General features: G+C 55.4%; 8 protein-coding genes across 8 annotated transcripts; 6 read left to right on the top strand and 2 right to left on the bottom strand.

Moving 5' to 3' along the window:
- Window positions 1-94: 94 nt before the first annotated feature.
- Window positions 95-2,507, top strand: KRP23_7618 (putative 3-hydroxyisobutyrate dehydrogenase-like 1, mitochondrial; the record flags this gene model as incomplete). The annotated part of the gene is made up of 9 exons (XM_067892957.1): window positions 95-766; window positions 838-1,054; window positions 1,135-1,189; window positions 1,257-1,311; window positions 1,387-1,498; window positions 1,574-2,150; window positions 2,224-2,281; window positions 2,337-2,397; window positions 2,467-2,507. 9 exons carry the CDS (start codon window positions 95-97, stop codon window positions 2,505-2,507), a joined length of 1,848 nt encoding a protein of 615 aa, XP_067744786.1.
- Window positions 2,508-3,021: 514 nt separating this feature from the next.
- KRP23_7619 (putative 3-hydroxyisobutyrate dehydrogenase-like 1, mitochondrial) lies at window positions 3,022-4,307 on the top strand (the record flags this gene model as incomplete). Its single annotated transcript, XM_067892958.1, has 6 exons — window positions 3,022-3,047; window positions 3,118-3,172; window positions 3,256-3,367; window positions 3,450-4,026; window positions 4,092-4,210; window positions 4,279-4,307. The coding sequence occupies 6 exons, from the start codon at window positions 3,022-3,024 to the stop codon at window positions 4,305-4,307; spliced, it is 918 nt and encodes a 305-aa protein (XP_067744787.1).
- A 156-nt stretch (window positions 4,308-4,463) lies between these two features.
- Window positions 4,464-5,326, top strand: KRP23_7620 (uncharacterized protein; the record flags this gene model as incomplete). The annotated part of the gene is made up of 3 exons (XM_067892959.1): window positions 4,464-4,872; window positions 4,961-4,990; window positions 5,058-5,326. The coding sequence occupies 3 exons, from the start codon at window positions 4,464-4,466 to the stop codon at window positions 5,324-5,326; spliced, it is 708 nt and encodes a 235-aa protein (XP_067744788.1).
- A 729-nt stretch (window positions 5,327-6,055) lies between these two features.
- Window positions 6,056-6,748, top strand: KRP23_7621 (Polyubiquitin; the record flags this gene model as incomplete). Its single annotated transcript, XM_067892960.1, has 1 exon — window positions 6,056-6,748. The coding sequence occupies one exon, from the start codon at window positions 6,056-6,058 to the stop codon at window positions 6,746-6,748; it is 693 nt and encodes a 230-aa protein (XP_067744789.1).
- A 643-nt stretch (window positions 6,749-7,391) lies between these two features.
- KRP23_7622 (putative E3 ubiquitin-protein ligase XBOS34) lies at window positions 7,392-9,056 on the top strand (the record flags this gene model as incomplete). Its single annotated transcript, XM_067892961.1, has 1 exon — window positions 7,392-9,056. The coding sequence occupies one exon, from the start codon at window positions 7,392-7,394 to the stop codon at window positions 9,054-9,056; it is 1,665 nt and encodes a 554-aa protein (XP_067744790.1).
- Window positions 9,057-9,368: 312 nt separating this feature from the next.
- Window positions 9,369-11,906, top strand: KRP23_7623 (CRAL-TRIO domain-containing protein; the record flags this gene model as incomplete). The annotated part of the gene is made up of 1 exon (XM_067892962.1): window positions 9,369-11,906. The coding sequence occupies one exon, from the start codon at window positions 9,369-9,371 to the stop codon at window positions 11,904-11,906; it is 2,538 nt and encodes an 845-aa protein (XP_067744791.1).
- A 292-nt stretch (window positions 11,907-12,198) lies between these two features.
- Window positions 12,199-13,494, bottom strand: KRP23_7624 (uncharacterized protein; the record flags this gene model as incomplete). Its single annotated transcript, XM_067892963.1, has 1 exon — window positions 12,199-13,494. One exon carries the CDS (start codon window positions 13,492-13,494, stop codon window positions 12,199-12,201), a length of 1,296 nt encoding a protein of 431 aa, XP_067744792.1.
- Window positions 13,495-15,000: 1,506 nt separating this feature from the next.
- Window positions 15,001-16,824, bottom strand: KRP23_7625 (uncharacterized protein; the record flags this gene model as incomplete). The annotated part of the gene is made up of 6 exons (XM_067892965.1): window positions 15,001-15,324; window positions 15,395-15,499; window positions 15,575-15,626; window positions 15,694-15,755; window positions 15,826-16,067; window positions 16,149-16,824. The coding sequence occupies 6 exons, from the start codon at window positions 16,822-16,824 to the stop codon at window positions 15,001-15,003; spliced, it is 1,461 nt and encodes a 486-aa protein (XP_067744793.1).
- Between the last annotated feature and the right edge of the window lie 63 nt (window positions 16,825-16,887).

Genomic DNA, 16,887 nt, shown 5'->3' on the forward strand with positions numbered 1-16,887 from the left:
AGACCTATTTTTGCCATTTTGCGATTCATAACACACAAATTGTGTTTTGACATTTTGCGATTCAACACACAAATTTTGAGTGTAGTAAAGGTTAATGGACTCGGCGGGCAAGGAGCGGCGTCGTGGCAGTGCGTGTCCCAGCGGTAGTGCGGGCTTCTCGACGATACAAAAGGATGTGAATGGTAGTCTGGACGGTGCCGCATCGGATGCCACTGCGAACGCCATGGCAAGCGTGAATGAGGCCATGACGCTGCAGCAACGGCAAGCGGCGTCCACCTTCACGAGTCTCTTGGGCAAGCGCGAGGGCGACGCGGAACTGCATGAGAACGAACAGGAAGACGAAGAGGAGGAATCGACTCGTTTGCTGCCGATGGTCGAGGAGGAGCAGGCGATGGTACAGTGCGAGGGCATGGAGCAGTGCTTTGATTCGTGGGACGACTTTCATCATGCGATGGACGAGTATTGCGAGGCCACGCACCAGCCAATGAGACTGCGAACGTCCGACTCCGCCAAGGCAGTGAACTCGAGAGCAGCCAAGAGGAACAGTCTGAAGGAACCCATTGACGAGAGCGTCGGGTTTGTCAAGAAACTTTACTTGTGCACCCACGGAGTCAAGACGAAGCCCCGAGGAAAGGGGAAACGACCGAGACAGCACTACCGCTACATGGGATGCCCCGCTATGATTCGAGCTTGCATTTCGGAACGCAAGGCGAACGACCCTGAAGACCAGGGCAAGAGCAAGTATGTCGTCCGTGTCGTGGCCCAGGTATGTGCAGTGTCACGAACTCGCCATTTGCCAGTCTGATATTGAATTATTTGTTTTTGTGGTGGCTTCAGATCAACCGACACAACCACCGGCTCAGCGAGCACCTGTTCAAGTCGTACGCAGAAAGCCGCGTTGTAATTGATGAGGAGCTGGTCGTGCCAAACCCTCAGAGCCGGCCGAAAGAAGAGCAGATTGTCACGAGTTCCGCTACTACTCCGATTACGGCCGAAGAACATGTCACGACCACGGCGCATTCAGATTTGGAAGACCCCTCGTTGAAGACGAACCGTACGATCCGTGCAAGGAAGCTTTGTTCTGAACGTGGACTTCTCACATACATTTTTGTGCTGGCATACTGTTTTTTGTAGCTCTATTCCAAGCCCAAACTCTCGATCTCATGGCTGCATCCCGCGTCAAAATTCGGTACGCTCATACAAGACAGTAAATCAGCGTGGACGACTGGTTTGCTCACGACGTCTCATGTGTACAGTGTGGGATGGATTGGAGTGGGTATCATGGGCGCCAGCATGTGCGGACATTTGATGGTACGTGGTAAGTGTTGCTGGCAGATTTGTTCCGAAGTAATAACGTAGCGTATGCTTGCTATTTTTCCTCCATAGAACCACGGCTACGAAGTCACGGTATATAACCGAACGCTTTCGAAGTGCGATGGATTGCGGGAAAAGGGGGCAAGAGTGGCTGGTTCCCCTGCTGAAGTCGCTCAGAACTCTGGTTTGTAAAGTCGTTGCTGCGTTTTGTATTGTCATGGTCTAACATGGGATATTCTCTCTGGTTCTCTTACGATAGACGTTGTGTTTATCATGGTGGGATATCCGAGCGACGTGAAGGCGGTAGTGTTTGCTCCAGACTCAGGTTTGCTCCAACGCATGAAACCTGGCGGAATCATTGTGGATATGACCACCAGCGAGCCTGCCTTGGCAAAGAAGATCCACGAAGCGGCAAAGCTGAAGGGCGTGTCGACGCTTGATGCTCCTGTATCGGGCGGCGATGTTGGCGCACGCGACGCAACTCTCTCCATCATGGTCGGCGGTGATATGGATATTGTCTACGCTACGATGCCTTTCTTCAGTATTATGGGCAAGACGGTTCGCCACATGGGGCCAGCCGGCGCAGGCCAGCACACGAAAATGATGAACCAGATCCTGATTGCTACGAACATGATCGGAGTGGTGGAAGGGCTGCTGTACGCGAAGAAGAGCGGCCTGGACATGGATGAAGCCATTCGTGCTATGAGTGCGGGCGCGGCCGGCTCATGGTCAGTAAGCAACATGGGCCCTCGCATCGTGAAACGTGACTTCGATCCTGGTTTCTTCGTGGAGCATTTCCTGAAGGACATGGGCATCGCTCTTAAAGAAGCTGAGAGGTACGTTGTGGACATTGCTTTAATCACCAGTTCTGGTTCAAGTCTTGACGTGCGTATTATGTGTTTGCTTCAGGATGAACCTGTCGCTCCCCGGGCTTTCGCTGGCGCATCAATTGTACATTGCTGTAAAGGTATGTCCTAATTTCATTCCCTGTATTATCACAGTATCTAATAGTGAGTTTGCAGGCGCAAGGGCACGGCCGTTTGGGGACGCAAGCGCTTATGCTTGCATTGGAGCAATTGAATGGTACAATAGCTCGTGCTGGAAAGCATTCTCCTTGAACAACGTTAACAATAATTTCGTACTCACAAACAGGTATTTATCCGGAGAAAACCAACGACGTGGAAGTAGTTTAACCTTCTCGCCCTTCAAGCTAATGTGACCAGCATCAGCTTGACTGATCCTGCCTCGAAGGAGGACCGCCGCTTCATTTTTTAACAAGAAAATGTCATTAGTTTTTGGTAACGGTGTCGTGCAGCAAGTTACCATCGGCGCAGCGCACTGTTCGCCAAAAGTCATCATTCGCGACTGGAGATACATTCCCGAAAATCGTCATGTGTTGCCACCTCTAAGCCAACGAAAACTTCGCCAATGCTCCACGTCCTCGACCACACATCAGCAAGCAACTCGATCATTTTTTGGGGGGCTGATTGAGCAACCTCCCGCTTCGCTTTGCTGCACCGGAGTGACGTGGGGAACGTGCCATCCATTACAGGTCCGCGGTAAAACGCACCCAGCCCTATCCAAATCTTCAAGCATCGTACTTAATGAAAATGAACAGCATCGCCAGCACCACTTTCATTTCGTTCAAGTGAGCTCCACGCTGTGCTTGAAGATCGCCTGCCGCCTGACACGAGCGCTAAGAACAAGATGGTTTCTGCTGTAGTGAAGCCCAGGTGGGGGGACTATCCCTGTTGTTGAGAGCACGAAGGTGGCATTGAGCTAAATGCGATGCAAATGATGCAGAGTTGGCTGGATTGGAACGGGCGTCATGGGCGCCAGCATGGTCGGCCACATCCTGGTACGTCTTGCAGTGGCTGGGTGCAGTTGCAGAGACAACGAGGGCTGTGTTGCTGATGCTGGGACTGCTTGTGCGGAGAATAGAAGCTCGGCTATGAGGTGACGGTGTACAATCGCACGCTGTCCAAGTGCGACGGTCTCAAGGAGCAGGGCGCGCAGGTGGCCACTTCCCCCGCCGAGGTGGCCAAAGTTTCCGGTTCGTGTTGATTGCTACACACCAGTATTTGTATCCTTTGTGCCTACTTTGAGGTTGACCGTTGTTGGTGCTGTGTGTGCAGACATCGTGTTCGGCATTGTGGGTTACCCCAGCGACGTGCGGAAGGTGTTCCTGGACCCTGAGTGGGGCGTGCTGTCCTCCATCAAGCCCGGCAGCGTCATCGTGGACATGACTACCAGCGAGCCGTCGCTCGCCAAGGAGATCTACGAGGCTGCCAAGCACAAGGGCGTCTCGAGCTTGGACGCCCCTGTTTCGGGCGGCGATATCGGCGCTCGCGAGGGCACGCTATCTATCATGGTCGGTGGTGATACCAGCACCGTGGAGTCGACGCTGCCTCTATTCGAAATCATGGGCAAAAACATCCGTCACATGGGTGGCGCTGGCGCTGGTCAGCACACCAAGATGGTGAACCAGATCCTCATCGCCACCAACATGATTGGCGTCGTGGAGGGCCTTCTGTACGCGCACAAGAGCGGCCTCGATGTGGAAGAGGCTATCCGCGCTGTGAGCGCAGGTGCTGCTGGCTCGTGGTCGATCAGTAACCTTGGCCCTCGAATTGCGAAGCGCAACTTCGACCCGGGCTTCTTCGTGGAGCACTTTGTCAAGGACATGGGCATCGCCCTGAAGGAGGCGGAAAGGTATGACTTAGCAGCATGATCACGGTGTTGGCCTACTTACTGACCTGGTTTATTGATACAATCAGCATGAACCTGTCGCTCCCCGGCCTCGCCCTCGCCAACCAGTTGTACGTTGCTGTCAAGGCCCAAGGACACGGTCGCCTAGGCACGCAGTCGCTGATGCTCGCGCTGGAGCAGCTGAACGGTAAGCGCACAAGGTATGGCGTCCTTATTCGAAATCAATGAACTAATGACCGAAAAATATGCTTCCAGGCATCGACTCGTCGGCTGTAGGCAAGTGATCGCCGCTCTATCAAGCGAAGTCATGTTGAAGTCATCGTGATAGGTTTTAGCTAATCTTCTACAATATATAGCTAATTTGTACCTATATGTGAAGAAGAAAAGTCGCAAACCAAATCAAAGGATCCCATACAAACTCGACTATAGACGCCGCCGTCATGGACGTCCCGGAAGAAGAGCTCAAGCAACCGCTCGTGGACCCGCAGACGGACGCCGCTCCGCAGCGACCAGGCAGTGCTGGCTCCAACCGCATGATGCGCAACGTTCCGGTGGACGCGGGCGCTGAAGAGGAGAAGGAGGAGGCTCCGCGGAGTCAGGGGACCCGTCCACAGCAGCAGAAGCTTCCGTACGCAGCGCCGAACGTCCATCCGTACGCAGTGCCCCAGTATCAGCCGCAGGGCTACGGCGGTGGCGCTGGCAATGGGTGGGGCGGCGGCCAGGACGAGGAGAGCGCTGGCGACCAAGGAATTACGGTGGACATCGTCTTCAGCGGCATGTACACGCTCGCCGCCGCGTTCACCATCATCCAGGGCTTTGGCATGCTCATCCACTTCACATACGCAGCAGGTGAGGCGGCTTCACTGCTCGATTTTGTGATGGCTTGCGTTCTGGGTCTGTGAACTGATAGTGTGGTGATTAAATTGTGATGTTGTAGTTTCTTTGGGCTTGTACACGATGGCTTTTGGTACGTGTGGCATGTCTTAAAGAGTGGTGTGGAGGGAGAGATCTAATATGTGCTTGCTCGACTACAGGCGCGGCGATTATTATGTACGACCTCAAGTCCGTGGTGAATGGCGTGAGCGTGGAGATGTACCTGCCGTTCCTGGGCAACTACATTGGACGCGCGGCGACAATCTTGTTCTTCGCTGTGTTGTGCTCGCAGACGTACGAGTACGCTGGCTGGACCAAGTTCATTGTGCTGTACAACGTGCTGGTCGCTACGCTACAGGGCTTTGTGTACTTCACGACGAAGACAGTGACGCCAAACCAACCTCAGATGGACGACCTACCCGACCTGTAAAGCTGCCTCCGCGGTTTTGGTGTGCCGAAGTGAATATTACATGAGCAGCAATGGCTCTCGTTTTATATGTTTGCTCGTGTAGTTTTTTAGCAGGCTGGTGTGACGATTGCCTAATAACGAGCGTTCTCATTCTAAGCAAATACCAGCGGCTTGGGCTAAAGAATAAGCAAGCAACACGCGGTGCATGTACATGACCCCGAGGCCTGCCCGCAAGACCGCCGGCCAAGAGCGACATGCCATGCAGAGAAACCTGCGTCAAAATGCGGCATGAGACCTGGTCGAGCTCGTAATGGATGGAGCCCAAGGACATGCCGCGGGAAAACATGTCTCCAAGCAGAAGCATGGCGGTGGTGCCGCCGACGGCGGCCTTTGCACGTGCATGCACTCCATGGTAAAGGTGCGAGAGCACAACCGCCTGCGCGTTCACTTTTGGCTGTGTTGTGTGGGTTTGATTGCAACCTTCTTGTCGCAGCAGGAGTGATGGTCAGGATCAGAAATCTTTTCTTCGAACTCCGCATATGGATGTTTTGTATTGAAACGGCCATCTGGAACGAGTAGGGAAGCTTCGAAGCAATAAGTCTAAAAATAAACGGGAAACGACGCGAGCACGCGTCGCAGATGGAGGTCTTTGGGTTGACTTGGCGCCGCGCGGCCGTCGGATTCCGCATTATCCAATTTGCTTCCTGGGCTACAAGTGAACTCAAGAACCAAGACCAAGACTAAAAGAACATGCAGATCTTCGTGAAGACGTTGACGGGCAAGACCATCACGCTGGACGTGGAGCCTTCGGACTCCATCGACAACGTGAAGCAGAAAATCCAAGACAAGGAGGGCATCCCGCCCGACCAGCAGCGTCTGATCTTCGCCGGCAAGCAGCTGGAGGACGGTCGCACGCTGAGCGACTACAACATCCAGAAGGAGTCTACGCTGCACTTGGTGCTGCGTCTGCGTGGTGGCATGCAGATCTTCGTGAAGACGTTGACGGGCAAGACCATCACGCTGGACGTGGAGCCTTCGGACTCCATCGACAACGTGAAGCAGAAAATCCAAGACAAGGAGGGCATCCCGCCCGACCAGCAGCGTCTGATCTTCGCCGGCAAGCAGCTGGAGGACGGTCGCACGCTGAGCGACTACAACATCCAGAAGGAGTCTACGCTGCACTTGGTGCTGCGTCTGCGTGGTGGCATGCAGATCTTCGTGAAGACGTTGACGGGCAAGACCATCACGCTGGACGTGGAGCCTTCGGACTCCATCGACAACGTGAAGCAGAAAATCCAAGACAAGGAGGGCATCCCGCCCGACCAGCAGCGTCTGATCTTCGCCGGCAAGCAGCTGGAGGACGGTCGCACGCTGAGCGACTACAACATCCAGAAGGAGTCTACGCTGCACTTGGTGCTGCGTCTTCGCGGCGGAAACAACTAAGTACATGTGGCTATCTCTGGAGTCGAGAGTGCTTGGTAATAAATGAATGTGATTTCGTCACAAATACGACCTCGTTGTTGTGGTGTTAGTTCCTGTTGCTATGTTTAAAGGGGAGGAAGTACTCAAAGTTAGGAGGCCGGCTACAACAGCGTCCCTGAGCGACTGGGTCGATGTCGTCAACGACGACGGCTGCTCCGGCAACGACATCAGCAAGTTCTACGACTTGTGCGGTATGCGGCGCAGAACACAGTACGTGTACCTCGTGAACTCGGTCAGCGGCTATTTCGAATATACTTCTGCTGTACGTTGTATGTGCATTTACAGTCTTCTTGTATCAATCTGGCTACTAGGATAAGCCTGGAAGGAAAACAACCTGTGCCGTCATGGACCAGCAGTGTTGGACGCTCGCGAGCGGATACACTTGCCCAAAACCAGTGGAACACGACGAGTGTATCTTGAAGTTGGTTTCAAAATATGTTGAAGTGCTTGTCACAAAAAGTATCCGCTCGACATGGCTGCCTCCCGCGTCCAACATTGCGGGGGAATCGTCACAGCAATGTTTGGCGAGCATGCGGCGCTGCTAAGAGCTCACTTACACATTTGCTCGCTAGACACCAGCCAGTGACCCCGACCTACGTCTGCCATGCCGATCCCTCGCAACGATTTCCTCGTGCTGTGGAAGCTCTCCGGGGCCGGAGACGAGGACAAAGTGCAAGGGCAGATCGAGGAATCGGATGCTGTCGCGCGCAATCTCGTCAACTTCAAGCACCACCGCAAGGGCACCACCCCGCTCATGGAGGCCGCTGCGTGCAGATGTGGCGAACCTGTTGTATCCAAGCTCATTGGGGCCGGAGCTGATGTTAACGACGTCGACGACACCAAGCTGAGGAACACGGCGTTGCACTACGCCGCAATGACGAACCGGAACGCACTGACTGCGGAGACGTTGCTGGAAGCGGGGGCAGACGCTTTCGCTGTCAATCGCAAGGGCTTCACGCCACTGGACATCGCTCGCCAAAATGGACGTAAGGTGGTCGGTGCAGTCCTGTTGGAGCATATGAAGGTGCACGCCGGATGGCTCTTCCTGCGTGGCAAGTTCCGTTGGAACAAACGCTGGGCCGTTGTGGTCGCTTGCAACAAGCAGCGCACGTCCACGGAGCTATGCATTTTCCGCCGCCCAGGTGATCTACGGCCCGACTTGGTCATGCTCGTGGATGAGGCTGCCCGAATGACAAACTTCCCCTCGACGGACAGCTACTCGTGGCTGAAGCGCGAAAATGCGTTTGTCTTTGACAAGCCCGTCATGTGCCACCGCGTGAAGCGGCATAAGTTCACCCGTTCACCGATATGCAGGAAGACGATGAGCTTGGACGACGTGCAGACGCTCCACTTCGTGTTCGCTGCTGATAGTCTGAATAACCTTGCTCAATGGCGCCGCGTGCTGCAAAGCTCCAACTTTTTCTCGCGCGACAGTCGATCGTCGCTGTACCGGTCCTCGCTTTTCGAGACGCAGAATGGCGAGCTGTATTATTGGCCTCATGAGCTTGTGGAGAACCTACGCTCTTCGATCTTGAGGGAACATGAGCAACAGCGAGAAGCTGCGAACGACCCGCTATACCAGCGCCTTCGGGCTACGTTTGAGCGCCGCGAATCGGAAGCCGCGCCCAACGATCCAACCCCAGAACCAGACAGAACGCCGACTCAACCACCTCCATCGTACGAGGATTCAGTTGATGAAGTGCTGCCCAATTTTCACAGGCGGCCAGTGTCCGGTCAACGAGCGGACCAGTCCAGGGTGGCTCAATCCCGTGAGCCAAATCGAGTGCACTTTACGCCTCCGCCGCAGCCAGTGAAGTACGTCGAAGTGCCATTGGCAGCACAGCAGCCATACATCGACGAGCAGCAGACGAATTCGAGTGTCAGTATCATCAGCGGAAGTGAGATGGACACCGCCGGCCCCGAGTTCTCGACGGGGATCCTGCTGCTAACGGATACCGATTCACGAGCGTCGCAGCCCCAACAGAGCCCGGACCAAGAGGAAGAAAATAACGAGACAGATGGGGATCAAGTCAACCAGTCAGAAGAGCGATCGGAACCTTCTGAAGTGCCGAGGGAGCAGGAGCGCGAGTCCTTTGAGCGCCAGCCAGATCTGTGCGGCATCTGCGACGTGGCACGACGGAATGCCATTTGCACGCCCTGCGGCCACCAGGCCGGCTGCACAGGCTGCCTCAAGACCATCATGCACACCTCCAAGACGTGCCCAATGTGCCGCATGCCCGTGCGTTCCATCCTGAAGGTCTACGAGTAGACAGCCTCACTTCAACTTGCCTTTTTAGCTGTGTGCGCCACACACACCACTTTAATCTATTTCGTCCAATCGTTGCCCACCAAGTAATAGACCACCCTTACCTCTCCCATTCAGAAAACAACTGACCACCTTGTCGGACAGCCGAGTTTGCTGCATCCCCGCTGCTGTCTACGTGCTTTACGATCAAGACTTCCTTCCTCTCACTAGCACAGCGTGAAGGCCCGTTGTCTGCACTACCCAGAGGCGTATTTTCCAGCGGCGTAGCGCTCGATTCCACAGAAAAAACCGCGCGACAAAGTCAAGACCGAAACGATGGCGTGTTTCGGCTGCTGCGGAGGCGTCAACGCCCGCATGCTGTTCCTCATGGCGTGTGCCATGATTGAGTACATGGCGCAGACGGTGGTGCTGGTGCTGGGGCCCATGTTGACGCTGCACTTCTACCCCGAGACGTCGTTCCATCGTCTGGGCTTCTATACGGCGCTTCTCTCTGGCTCCGGCTTCCTCGGCCACGCGCTCAGCTGTGGCTTCTGGATCAACTTGGCGCGGTCGCTCAAGAGCAGCAAGGGCGTGATTCTGTGGGGACTGGCAGTCACGGGGGCGGGATTCTTCAGTCTGCTGCTGTGCAAGAGTCTGCTGGCCATGACGTTAGTGCGATTCGCGACAGGTCTCAGCAGCGGCGTACTGCCCGTGGCTCTGATTGAGATCGATAATATCTGTGGCAACAGACAGACCAAGCTGGCGTTGGTGAGCAAGACGCTAGGTGTGGGGATCGGAGCTATTGGCACTTTCGCGTTGATCACGCTAGGTACCAAGCTGCCGCAGAGATTGAATGAGGACCCGGCGGTGCGAGACTCGTCGCTGTATTTCTACCCATTGTGCTTCGTGTCCATTCTAGCCTGGATTGCAGTCGTGGTGATGCTCGTGGCTCTGCGTCTTCGTAGCCGGACATCATACACGCAGCTCACAGAAGAAGACGACGACTTTTTGAACTTCATGCCGCAGATTCAGGTCGACGCGCTTGCGTCGCCGCCACGATCGTCGACGAGTCTGAACACCAGCAGCACTAGCAGCAGTGAAGGTGGCAGCCCCATGGCCAACACAGTGGCTCACGTCAAATCAGCATTCGGCGAGACTTTTGGGCGCACGGCGGTGAGCCTCGGCATCAAGAAGGCGATGACGTCTCCGGGAAAATTGGCAGCAATTAAAGTACTGGCGACTCCGCAGCCGCATTTCCGACTAATTCGAGGAATGCTGCCGCATTACTTTCACGGCTACACTTCGGACGGCCACCTGGTCGTGTGGGACTTCGTGGGCCGCGTAAAGATGGATAAGCTGTTCGCCGCTGGCTTCACGACTACCGACTTGCGCAACCACTACCGTTTCTTCTTGGCCTTCGCGCAGGAGACGTTGCTTCGTACACCGACCCAAAAAATCGTGTATGTGGTTGACCTGGATGGTCTCTCGCTTCGTGACGCTGATGCTCGAGCAGTTGAAGGTGCCTGTACAGTGGTAAAAACTCTTCAGCGTGAGCTGCCTGATCGTCTGCAGGCACTTGCGGTTCTCAACTCGCCCGTGTGGTTTTCACAAGTGATGACGAGCATTCGCCCACATATCGCAAAGCGAACGGCTGATAAGGTGTCGTTCTTGTCCAAGGAGACAGCCACACACGACCTGATCGCGCTTGTTGGTGTTGATAGTCTTCCTCAACGCTACGGTGGGCGTAACGGCGTGGACATTGGCAAGAGCGCTCAGGAACGCTCGCTGGACGACTTGCTCAAGCGCACGACTGGGTCTTTGGAACGGACGATTGAGATTGTTGGCACCCCGCGATCACGACGTGCAAGTGTTAGCCGCGCTCGTGCCAGCAGCGTCCGCTCTACCTTGAGTGATGAGGGCAGTGACGAAGAGGCTTTCTTTGATTGCTCGGAATACGGTCTACAGGGAGTCGAGGATTTGGAGGACCAGGAGCCCGTAATCTCTGTGGTCGTGCATTCCCAGTCTACACCATCGCCTAAGACCGAGGCCGTTGCTCGAAACCATGCCTCCAATGGCTCGTCGTACCAGCCTTTAGAGAAAAAGCCGGTGAAGCCCACTCGACCTTCCCCGAAAGCGGTAGACACACCTGTACCCGAGCTGGCGATCACGCGCGAGCCATTGGCATGCCTAGTGCTGCTAGTGTATTTCTTCTGGACACTGGTGCAACTAAGTTTCGACGAGATGCTGCCGCTTTGGTTCTTCAAGCAGAATCCTATCACGCTAGGCGGAAGCGTGCACGCCGAGCCGCCGTCCTCGCGATCCACGGTGTCATCAATTTCGCTTACTGTCGCCGGCACGCTGGCGTCGTTGTCGCTGGTCGTCCTTCTCGGCCAGATTGCGTCAACCATTGTCTGTTCTTCCGCTCGGAATGTCATGACGCCACTCGCCACGCTGCGTATCGGCTTGCTCCTCCAGATCCCCATTCTAGGCTGCTTCCCACTCATCGACTTGTTCAAGGTGGACGAGTTGCCTTTCTCATGGTTCATGGTGGTGGGTGTGCTCGTGGTCAAGCAGCTTGTTGCGGGCGTTGCCTCACATGGAATTATGGCTCTGCTGGACAACTCCATCGCTGTCGATCGGCGGTTAGCAGTGCATCGCGCGGCCCAGCGCGTTCGGTACGTGGCTTACTTCATCGCGAGCGCTGCGGCTCCGGCGCTGTTCGCACTGCTGGGCTACTTTGAGCAAGCGTTCCCGTTCGACCAGAGCCTGCTCTACTTTGTGCAGGCGCTGGGTCTCGTATTCCTGCTCTTCTTCTCGATCGCCATCCCCAGTCGAATGAACTTCCCCGTGTTGTTCAGCATGGGCAAGAGATGATAAGCTTGAAACCTAGGTACATGTAGAAGGCGGTAATTATCCCAAGTAACGTGACAACCGAACTCGGTCTCAATGATAGTGTAAGCATACATTCGTGGGGGCTTGCAGTTTGCTGGGATCGATATCTACATAGCTACTCGCTGGCTCGACACCTTTGTAGATCTTTCCGGCGTTGCACGCTTCGCTCACGCGAAAGCGCTCGCAAAACCTCATAATGGCTTCGAATCTCCTCCACCTCCCAGCCAAGAACGCCCGAGTCATTGCAACGCGTCTAGCCAGCTGTGCTCTACGCTTAGAACGCGCCTTCCTTGGAGGGCTTAAACGTGGCCATACCGGAGCGTTGATACTGGATGAGCACGCCAACCAGCACGACGTTGAGTAGCACAAGCGGGTAGAACTGCATGTAGTAGATGACGTCCCAGTGGACGATCGCCAGGAAATAGGTCACGTAAACTGCTGTGATGTGGGCGCTAATGCCCAGGAACGACGCCACGCGCACGAGTCCGCTGAACTTCTGGCGGTACGCATCGTGGTACTCGCTCGAGCATGACGCCAGCAGCGCCTGGCGGTCCAACTCGGCCTGAGACGCCGCGTCGGACGTGAAGCTGGCCTGCACCGTAAGGTAGACCGAGTAGATCCCCAGCAGGATCGTGTCCAGAGCACAGGCCGACTGCTTCCGCGCCGCGCGGTACTCGGCGCGCACACTGGCAACGGTTTCGCCGTCGCATTCGGACTGCGGAAGGGCGTTCTCCATGTAGACGTTCTTGATCTTGTCGTAGATGATGGCGTGCAGCCAGAGCGACATGCCCGCCCAGAAGCCTAGGTGGAAGTACATGACGTGTCCATAGCGGTGCTGCATGACGTCGCCCATGATCCAGAAGTTGGGCGCGATCACGAGGCCGTCCACGACGCCGTCCAGGATGCGGCCCGTGCGGGTGCCACGCTTGCAGAGGCGCGCGACCTGTCCGTCCGTGCAGTCCGAGACGATCCAGAAGAACATGAGCAGACCGGCCGCCAGCAGCGAGTGCGAGGGCTCCCAGGCCAGCGGGTAGTGGAACTCCGAGTCGTAGAGGCACAGGGCGGAGGCCCAGCCGAGGAAGAGGCCGAATATGGTGATCTGGTTGGGCGTGATCACGAATGGCAGGTAGCTCACGATCACGGCGGGCACGGCTGCCAGTCGGCGGTGCCAGTAGTAGTCGATGAGCTCCTCCACGTCATACATTTTTGTGCACGTGGCCTTCTGGTAGCGCTCGAGCACTGACTCGTTGTGGAGCTCCTTGGAGAAAGACGACGACGTGGGCGCGAGCTTCAGCGTGTCCGAATTTTCGTCGCCGCTGTTGGTGGGCGAGTTGGACCGCGAGCCGCTGCGGTGGGTCACGCCCTTGGACGACACGTTGATGGTAGAGCCGTACATGTCCTCGTCCGACTCGACGTTCGCACGCGGTTGCATGGAGGAAAGCGCCATGTACTCGGGAACCTGCTGCTGCTGCTGGACGAGGCTCCTCCTCCGTCGCGCCGCAATCTCGAAATGAGCACTGCTCGGCCTTGACTTGTGCTCACGTTCTCTTCCCTCGAGGACGTGTCGCATGGTGGATACACTAAATCGTAGGGCTGGGAAGTCCTATTTTGGAACGGATTCGTGTAAAAGCGGAGGTTTCTGGGGGTTTTGCCCTCTGCATCGTCGACTGCGGGGGTGTAGATCGGAGTGGAAACGGCAATTGGCGCACTCAAGAAGGATTCACTGCTCGGATAAATGGGAGCGAGCATGGACCGACGGGTGTCATCGAGATGACACAGCGAAAAGATGAAGCTCGAGTTCTCGGCAAAATGCGGTGATGTATATCGTTCGCTGTGCGCTCAGCGCTGCTGGCTTCATTTTCAGCCGAAGCATGACTGCGAGCTTCGATAGATATGGCGACGCCGCGAGGCCAAGTGAAAAAAAATGTTGCCTGAACTCATTTTTCGTTAGCGCCGGCTTTTTTGGAGACTCTTTGGAGCACGAAGGCAAATGTAGCTCAGCCAAATGCTGGGCTACGTGTAACTAAGATACAGGAAGGCTTTGCCGCACATTTGATTTCGCCAAAGTGATCGCGGCGACGTGCACCCAGGTCCTGCGTAATACACTTCGTCCAGCTTTGATGACGGCCGAACAAAGTTCTCAACATCCGTCCCACAATCGATTTGGTCTTTTAGGCTAAAACCGCTCAAGCCAAGTGTTCTGACCGGGATAGCCACTTTTACTTCGATGCTCTTGGCGGGCAACGTGGTGGCGAAGTCCGCACCGGCGATGGCCCTGTTTGGCGTGTCCTTGCTTCTTCCAGGCCCCGCCCAATTGCTGCTCGACAACTCGATTGAAGTGCTGAGCGTCCGAACGCGTGCGGGTTCAGCAGTGCCGCCGTCGGGGCAGGCATGGCAATGTGCCGTGATGTTCCATCAAGTACATTCGTAGCTGTGCTTTCCACCTAGGTAGGTTTTCCCGCCTTGTGACACCTGGAACAGCATGTGTTGATGCCGCTACAGGACCGATTCAGAGACACGAATCATTTCGGAAGTGGGCCAGTAGCATCATGAGATGGGGTCGCCACGTACTTCGCGATGTCGAGTGCAAAGCTATCTCGCTCCAGCTCGCAGCGACGAGTGCAAAGCTGTCTCGCTCCAGCTCGCAGCGACGAGTGCAAAGCTGTCTCGCTCCAGCTCGCAGCGACGATGAGCGAGCAGCGCCATGACGGCAAGAAGAGGTGGCAATCGGCGATGAAGCTGTACTGTACTGTAGGACTCGACGTCGGACGAGCGAGACAATTTTCCAGGCTCGTAATCAGATTTCTGCTTCAATAGCGAGGACGTAAACTGCTGGGCGTACTTTGCTGGAACCACAACTTGGACTCAAAGGCAGCATTATGCCCTCTGGTAACCATCGGCTGGTTGCGTCAACTGCTCGGGGGCGCTACACCGAGTCTGTTTTTGGTCTGCGCAAAAGCTCAGTCGGTAGTTAGTTGCTCAGAGTCGCGGATGGAGGAGTCGTTCTCGGTGGCAGCGCAAGCTAGGCTTCATGTCCAGGCCAATGACGAGAAGGATATACCAGCCAGGGTAATTCCTACTGCGTCTCGACTGCATCACCTAGCTGGCCGCGCTTTGAGCGACTCCGCAGTTTTTCTGCCGCGCTCGACCGTCGACCAGGCATAATTTTCGGAAGACCGATGCGGGTGGCCGCCCCTTTTGCAGTTTGTGGCTTGGCGGGGGCTGACACAACGAGGGCGTTATCTGGTCTTTTGGTCTGTTCGCCTCCTTTACTGGTTGTAAGTGACGTCGACCCCGTCTTCCCAGTGGTGGCGAATCGGTGCCAGAAATCCTCGGTATGATATAGCAGCAAGCCAGGAAGAGAGAAAGTCGAGATTGCGATAGCACCCAAAGACCAGACCTGTAAATATGAAGATGAGTTGGCAACTAGCACCGCACTGCTTGGAAATAGAGGAACTGTGGAAGACTACCTCGTATACCATTGTTGCGCCAGGGTCGTCAATAAGTGTAGCAAGAAGAGCAAGAAGACCGCTCCAGAGCACCATTATCGCTCCAGCAAGTCGAAGTCCGTTTACCTGATCAGTGCGTGGAATCGAATCAGACTCCGCAAAAACCTGCAACTTGCTCGCTAACTCAAGGCCAATTCTTACCAGCGAGTACACGCAGGGCTTTAACTTGGCATTCATGATGCCTAGAATCAGTCTGTATGGCCATACATAAGCCGATTAACTCTACAGTCTCATCAACGATAACACTTTGAGCAACTTACGAGATCAATACGCAGCTCCCACAAAGCAGCAGCGCATTAGCGTTGAGCGAGCCCACGACACTCTGCAAGGAAACTCACAGGTCAGTCAAGCAGGTTCATTCGATTGTAAAAGCAGCGCCAGTCAGCGGATACCATAGCAAGCGGAGCTTTCAGAATGTGCGCAACTCGTGTATACCGTACGTGGGTCCACAACGTTGGCTCAGGTGGCGAAGCCTCGCAGTTCAGTTGTATTGTGATGACCGAACTCGTAATGCAGAACATAAGCAGCATGAAGCTCCCCGCTGCGGCCATCCCTCCCTGCCATAGTGAGAAACACGAGGCATTCATAGCGGGCGGCATCACTACCGATCCCTCGGCCTTGGTGTATCCGATAACTGCGCACTCCAGCGGCAACAGCAGTCCGATCATTACTGGCAGAGCGAGCCACTCGCTGTACAACCGCAACACAAGCGTACAGAGATCCTCCGCCGGAGAACTTTTCGGCTGCGGTTTGAACAGGGGGAATCTCTTGACACCGATAATGCATGCAACCAGTAACATACCGGGCACGAATCCCAGCGACGCGTACAGCATGAATCGCGGGAACTCGCTCGGCTCGAGATGATTCCACAACGGGTAGAGCAGTGAAAGCCTCAGCAACTCCGCAACACCTCGAGATGCTTTTGGCCAGGGTACTACGGGCAAGAAGCACAGCGCAGTCAATTGAATCCATGGCACGAGGTCGAGAAAAGCTACAATAACAATGAGAGCGTTCTCCAGCAGATGCCGCTTGGCTGGTTTGATCGGTAGCCCCTTGCGAGTGGGCCCACTCCACTTGCCACGCAGTAATTGGGTCCCAATCGACCGCTCCGGCAAAGCGCTCCACCTCCTCGGGAATGTAAATACATCCTGTTTGGCCGGTGAGAAGCGCAGCCACATGAGCGCCTTCCCGGTCACCAAGACACCGACGCCCAACAACAGGAGCATCAGCACGATGGTCACGGGCAGCTCCCAGTACAGCAATTGCCCTCGGAAACTGCACTGCGAGCCAGAGTACATAGCATCACAGCGGCAATGCTCGTACGCCGCACCGTCCACTGCTTCCACCACGCACGTGCCATGGAGACACACAGCGTCGCTAGCGCCGCACATGCGAAAATGATCTGCGACGCTTTACAAATTGTAGTAGTTTTGTGACAATAGCCACAGGATCGG

The sequence above is a fragment of the Phytophthora ramorum genome (assembly GCF_020800215.1).
Source record: "Phytophthora ramorum isolate Pr-102 chromosome Unknown Phyram_PR-102_s0006, whole genome shotgun sequence".
Lineage (NCBI taxonomy): Eukaryota > Oomycota > Peronosporomycetes > Peronosporales > Peronosporaceae > Phytophthora > Phytophthora ramorum.